Source organism: Leishmania infantum, chromosome 25 (genome assembly GCF_000002875.2).
Source record: "Leishmania infantum JPCM5 genome chromosome 25".
Classification (NCBI taxonomy): domain Eukaryota; phylum Euglenozoa; class Kinetoplastea; order Trypanosomatida; family Trypanosomatidae; genus Leishmania; species Leishmania infantum.
The window spans coordinates 482175-488874 of record NC_009409.2 but is presented as its reverse complement, the minus strand read 5'-3'; the positions used below and the strand labels follow the sequence as shown (position 1 = coordinate 488874).

At 64.2% G+C, this 6700-nt stretch overlaps 1 protein-coding gene across 1 annotated transcript; it reads left to right on the top strand.

Moving 5' to 3' along the window:
* Positions 1-1341: 1341 nt before the first annotated feature.
* Positions 1342-5151, top strand: LINJ_25_1280 (conserved hypothetical protein; the record flags this gene model as incomplete). The annotated part of the gene is made up of 1 exon (XM_001466122.1): positions 1342-5151. The coding sequence occupies one exon, from the start codon at positions 1342-1344 to the stop codon at positions 5149-5151; it is 3810 nt and encodes a 1269-aa protein (XP_001466159.1).
* Positions 5152-6700: the final 1549 nt, after the last annotated feature.

The following is a 6700-nucleotide window of genomic DNA, read 5'->3' as shown; positions in this document are numbered from 1 at the left end:
AGATGGCCTATAGTGCTCACTTAAAGCAGCAAGGAGGGGCATGACGATGCAGCACGATACGCTTTCAGCACCTGCACTCACACCAGTGAATCACTCGTCGTCTTCGCCGCCGAAGAAGAGGGGCGCGGACGCGTACCGCTCCAGCAGATCGTCCACCTCAAAGCCGGCGCCCATTAGCTCCGCATCTCTTGTCCTTAGCGACGTCGTGGCTGCGGACTTGCCGGCTGCGGGCGCGGCATTTCCAAAGACTGCCGTAAAGGCCAGGCGGGAGCTGTTCTCGACAGACTCCCCTGAATCGCTTCGCGGGAGGGCTGCATTCAACGACGCCGCCAAAGAAGACTGCATCTTGGGCCCAACGGTCAACGGTGCAACCGGTGTGCACGCGGTGCTCGACGGTGGGGAGTGGGTCATCGGGATCACCAGGGTGCCCCAGACATCGTCGAACATGCTGCTCATACCGCCGGCACAGCTGTCTGGAGCCTTGACAGACGAGGCGGCGGAGGCGCCAAAGGCGTACGAAAGCGATTCCGTGTGCCGGGAGACATGCGACACGGACGAGTGACGATGATGCCCCTCCTCTTCGTTTGAGGGGTCATCATACTGGATGCGGATGGTTGGGGCGTGAGTACCAGCAACCCTGTGAACAGTGGCTGCAGTGGGACGGAGGCCGAGGCCGAGGAGGACTTCACGGACGGTTCCTGTAGCATTCGCTCCGGCTCCTCCGGCGACGGCACCGGCACAGCCGTGCCCTCCATCACTGACGGAAGCAACGCTTTGGTGCACGTCAGCGTGAAAGCGCAGTCCGCGCTTAAGTGCCGGCTGCCGTCTCGCGTGCCCGCCGCTGCGGTGGGGTGGGTGTGCCACCCGCTCTCGGAGCCGATGAAGACGATCACCGCCGGCAGCATCCCGGGCCTCCCGTCGGTGCACCGCCGCACCAGCAGCGGAATGTCCGCTGACGGACCTCACCACTCTGAGCGCTTGCACACCTCTCACGGTGCCACTAGCGGCCTTCGTCCCAAAGACGACTGTGATGGCGAAGTGGACGACAACGCGGTGGCGCGTGGCTGCCGAACAGACTTGCCACAGCTGCTGCTGCTCAATGCCAAGAATGGGGAGCTATATACGCAGGTGTACAACCCAGGTGGCAGCACAGTCACCAGCCTCAACAGCAGCACGGCTCTGGTCGGCGCCGGCCCCAACGCTTTCCTCACACACGCCTCCACGGCGTACAATACAGCGAGTTATGTTTATGAGGAGGCTGTGCTTGAACGGCTGGAGTGTCAAGCCGCCGCCGCCGCTGCTGCTGCTGCCGCCACCGCCGCTCCCAGCGCAGCTCCTGGTATGGTGGTGCCCTCTTGCCCCACCCCCATCTCCTCCGGACCCGCATCCAAAGCAGTAATGGGCTTGCTATACGGGCGCGCAGGTGTCGCCGGCGCGGCAACCGTTACCTCTACAAACAAGCCGCACGTATCAGGCGACAGCACCGTTGATGGAGCTCAGCTGTCAAGTACTGGCAGCTCTGCCAGTGGCGGCGGCAGGGCTTGTGCTGTTGCTGCTGCTGCTGCTGCTGCTGCTGCTGCAACCCGTGGTGGTGGCGGCGCTGCGACGGCGGCGTCCAGACTAAAAGGCCGACCTGTCGATTTGATCGGTCTGGGCCTCTTGGACGAGGTGGAAGATGAGGACGACGATGAAGAGGGTGAACGGGACGCGCTGCGGGCCAGCGCTGCCGCTGCCGCCACCGGTGACTACGAGCACTGCGCTCTCGCCGGCGCCAACACGAACGGGCAGCAGTCCGATTTCGGTGCTGCTTCCTCTACAGCTCATGGCCTGCCGAGCATGAGGGCTGCGGGGACGGCCGGAGTGGGTGGCAATGATGACTCGGCAAGCGCAGGCAGCCCGCGCGCCGGACTTACGAGGGAAGCTCCGTCTTCTTTGGTGGGCACTGGCGGTGCAGCTGTTCCTAAAGCTCCTAAAGGTGTGCATCGCAGCGGCATCAGCAGCGCTCTCCAACAGGAGGAGGGGCTACTTGGCCGTCGAACTTCCTTGCGCGAACCTGTCGCTGCGTCGCCGCACAGCCGGCCCACCTCTGCAGAACCGATGCAGCAGCCATACACAGTCACCACATCCGCAGGTGGCCGAGGTGCCTCTCAGTCCGCAACAGCAGCGGCAGCAATGCCCATTCCACAGGAAATGAGCTTCTGCGAGTTCCACCGCCTCGATCGTACGCGGCATCTGTGGAGACGGCTGCGCAGCGGCTTCTCATATGACCCGGTGCGCAACTTGACCGTGCTCCTGCGCGAAGGCCTGGATCGGGAGGGGTACGCCACCTTCCTCTACGGCTGCTGTGCTGCACAGCTGCTATTCCCCACTGCTGTGATGGTGGCGCCAAAGTCGCGCAGCACCGAACCGGGGACGGGACCGGCAGCGTCGGCCCCCTCTCTAGCTGTGGGCCTGAAGCGAGCCGTGCCAGGGCTGCTGGAGCTGCTGGTGTCGGAGCGTGAGTTGCGGCAGCAACTGGGGCTGAACGACACCCGGCTCTCCTCGCAGTTTCCTCTCAGTCAACACCACCACCTGCTCGCTTCGGCCAACGCAACCGCATCTGTCGCAGCCGCCATGACGGCGGGTTTTGCGCCTCCGGGCGGCTACGCCATCGTCGGCCCCATAGGGGCACTCGGCCTGCAGGCCCCTCTGCTGGCGGGCTTGCCGAGCGCCATGGAGCGGCACAAGGGGCCGCCGGGGTTTTCACTGCACCCGTTCAGCGCCGCCGCGGCAGGCATTCGTGCGGGTCGCCCAACACCGCCAGCGCACCTTACCGGGCCCGCGATCAACGCTGGCGCGAGCCGCACAGCTTCATCAGTTCTCCGGGGTGGCGCAGGCTCCTCTGGGGCGGCCGGTGATGCTGCAAGGGACAGCGCGGCATACCTTCCGACGTACCCCGTGGCGATTGGGATGTTGCGGCAGCTCGTGCTGCAGTCCATGGGCTGGACGATGCCACCTGCCGTGTGCCTCGTTGACTCACCAGCTGAGCACACCACCGAGCGCGAGGGGACGAGTGCCAGCGCTGCCGCAGAGAGAGCCGGTGGAGTGCAGGCGACTCGGTCGCCTCCTCCAGGCGGCGACCACCGCCCCCAGCACCCGGCGGAGAGATTTTTCGTGCAGGGAGACGGCATAGGCCAACGCAGCCTGCAGGAAGCGCTGGAGCGGCGCGTAGCCGTGCTCGTGTTGCTGGATCGTCTCGAGGAAGCTGCTGAGTTGCTGGCGCTGTACGGCACTCACAACGTGCAGTACCCCAGTATCGCCTTGACCCTGTCTGCAGCGCGCGGCCGGCAGACGACTGTGATGAGCTTGGCAGCAGACGACTGTCCTGGGGTGACCTTCTGGATTCATTTGATGCTCGCATACATGGAGCTTGTGATGCATCAGCAGTCGTGCGGAGCGGCGGCAGCAGGGGATAGGACGCTGCAGGCGGATGCTGGGAGCTCGAGAAGCGGCAGCGACGACGCCACATCGAGCACGACCAAAAGCGTCGCTGCGACGACGGAGCCGGTCAGCCGCTTCGATGACCTCTTTACGTTACCGCATCAGAAGGCGGTGGTGCTGCACCTGCTGGAGAGGTATCCGCGCCTGAGCCTCTCTGACAAAGTGGCCCTTGCCACGGCGCTGCTCTTGCCCTCGCGGTACCACAGCGGCCATGTCGCCAACTTGATTGAGGTGTTGCAGACTTTGGTGCAGCAGCAGTACCGTGATTACTCTAGCACCGCTACCGCCAGCACAGCAGCTGAACAGGCGGTCGCCGACAGCACGTGCGGGTCGCCGTCCTCAACGTCGTCGCCACTCGGGATCCGCGCGCGGCAGCAGCGACGCGTGGATTCGAAGCGCGCATCGTTGTCCGGTCTACCTCGATCGCCCGCTCAGAGTTCTTCCGTAGACGCTGCTGTGTCGCCGGCGGCTCTCGGCAGCCGCTTCCCAAGCCCGCCTGGCGCCCCTCTCGCGCACGGCAGCGTCAATTCCCACTACAGCGATCCTAGTGACACCTTCGTGCTGGCTGCCGCCGCATCTGCCGCCTCTGCGGATCGCTTCGCCCCCATCTACCGGTGCTCGCTGCTGCTCGTGACAGTCGTGGAAGGCGTTAGCACCGACTGCGGCGCACTTCAGCGCTACGTGGACGAGAGCGGCGACGTGCAAACGGCCTTGAGCTACGCAGCGGCGTTCAGCAATGTGCTCTCGCCCACGGTCCGCACGTGGCGTGACGCGTACCGGCGTTTGCTTAACGACCAGGGGCTCGCCATGTGGCGTAGTCTTCACGATCTGCATCTCGTGAAGCTTCTCAAAGCACGTGAAGAGGCGGACAAGCACGTGGGCGGCAGCGCCATCTCCGGCAGCAGCAACTCGCGTAGCGCCGGCGCCGTTGGCGGTGTGGCGGGCATCCCAGGAGGCTCCGTCATTGGCGGAGGCGGGGGCTCTTCCCCGGGCATGGTGGGCGCAGGCACCACACGCGGCGGCGGTGTTGTTGAAGCCACCATCGGCGCCCCGCCGGGAAGCCCCGCGGGGACTCTCTCGGGTGCTGGCGTGCCTCGACCAAATGGCTTCCCTGGCGCGCTGGGGGCACTTGGGAGTGACCTCGGTGCAGGGCCTGGTGCCGCCTCCGCTGCGGCGATGATGTCGACCCAAACAGCCATGATGATGGAGCGCACGCTGAACCGATTTGCGCAGACCACCGCAACCGCGACAACCGACTGCGACCGCTCGTTGCGCGAGGCAGCCGCGACTGCTGGTGGGGCCAGTCCAGGAGCTAACGAAGCGCTCCACCGAGCGGTGGAGCTGCGGTGCAACTGCGGTCAGGCGATGCACGCGACGGCGCCGAGCAAGAGCTCCATCTCGTCCATGACCTCGACGAACATGACCCGCAAACAGCTCATTCCGTGCGGCAACCCAGAGTGCCGACAATGGCAGTCGCCGATGTGCACCGTGTGCGGTGAGCGTATGGAGCACCGCGCGACGGAGCTGCCGCCGGAGCGCTTCTTCGCATGGTGCAGCGTGTGTCTGCACGGGGGCCACTGGTGCCACCTGCGGGAGTGGTTCAGCAAGCACACTAAATGCCCCGTCGAGAACTGCCCCTGCCACTGCTGCGATAACGTCCATCTCTCGTAGCACAGGCGGCCGCTGATCGTCTTGCCTCTCTCTCGCTGCTCTCGTCCTGTTGACGTCCCCTTCCGTCTAAAAGCCCCCCTCCCCCCCTGTGTGTGAGAGCGCGTGTGCGCATGCGTGCTTGTGCTTCGAACCGTCTCCGACCGCCCCTCCGCCTCACTACCCCATCCCCCTTCATCATCACGGCGACTTTCCGTACAATTATCGACGTCAAGAACGAAAATGGTAGCCGATGAAAGCGGTGAGAGGCAGTCAACGCGCTGTGGCTGCAGGTGCTCTGGTGGTGTGCAACACAGAAAGAGGAGAGAAGCAGTGAAGAGAAGGTCGGCTGCCGTGATACGCGTTGTAACGGACCTGGCGGCTTCTGCACTCCCTTTTCCCCTTCCCTTGGAGCCTCCAACGCTCAATGCATACACACGCCCATGTGGAGACAGGCACGCACGGAAGATGGGCTGCAGCGTTGACATTCAAGCACGGCACCGGCACTGGAGGCCTTTCTTTCCTCCTCTTCCGCGCGCGTGTGTCTGTATCATGCTCTCTCCTTCCCTTCAACACCTGTCGTGCGTGTCGGCGCGTGCCTGAGGCTCCTCGCTTTCTCTGTGCACCAAACTGCTTCAAGCATCTGACCCACGCAACTCCTTCACATGGATCGCTTTCTGCACGCGCTCTCACCCGCGTTTTCCGTTCTGTCTTTATGCATCATCTACACGCAGCACATACGCTTCGACTTGTGCGTCGACGAAGGGGAGGACGGAGAGGGGGCTCGACCACAGCGCAACCGCCCTTCCCTTCAGAAGCGGCCCATTCACATCGCCGCCTTCATCTCTTCTTATCACGCTTCCTCCCTTTGCTTCGTATCTCCCTGTGTGTGCGATCATCATCAGCGCCGCCTACTTCTTCCCCCCTCCCTTCCCCCTCCTCCCATGAAGTACTTCTCGTGTCAGCCGGACTCCCACAACGCGTTCGGGTCGTTGACGAACGGCGTTCTGACGTACTTCACGGTGGACTGCGCGCGCTACCGACGCGTGGCGGCGAACGGCATTGACGATGCGGCAGAGCTGCACACCCCTGCCACAGGGGAAGGCGCGGCTGTAGGAGGCAGCGCGCCATCGCAGTGGCCCGGCCAGCATCCCTTCACGGCTTCCTCCTCGTCCACCAGCCACAGCGCAGGGCATGGTGTTACCCAGCACGACGTGCACTTCACCACCGAAACGCGCATGCACATCCAGCGCACGCTGACCCTGCCAAGCCCCTTCCAAGGAACTCAGTGCTTCTTTAGCATGGCAAATCGTACCGTCTTTGGCACCGATATGGCGTTCATCGGTGCCGCCAACGGCTTATTGGCCCTCGCCGTGCTTCAGGAGGATCTGCTGCTGTACGTGCGAGGAAAAGACCCGCAGAGCCTGCGTGAGCAACTGCAGCGTGAACATGCGGAGTCGTCCTCTATCCTGAGGCGTTGCTCCGCCTCGTTGGCGTCGGTCTCCGCCTCCGACAGCGGCGTGACCGTCCGTCGGCCTCCCTCGCCGCCAGCCACCTCTCTGACGCTGTTATC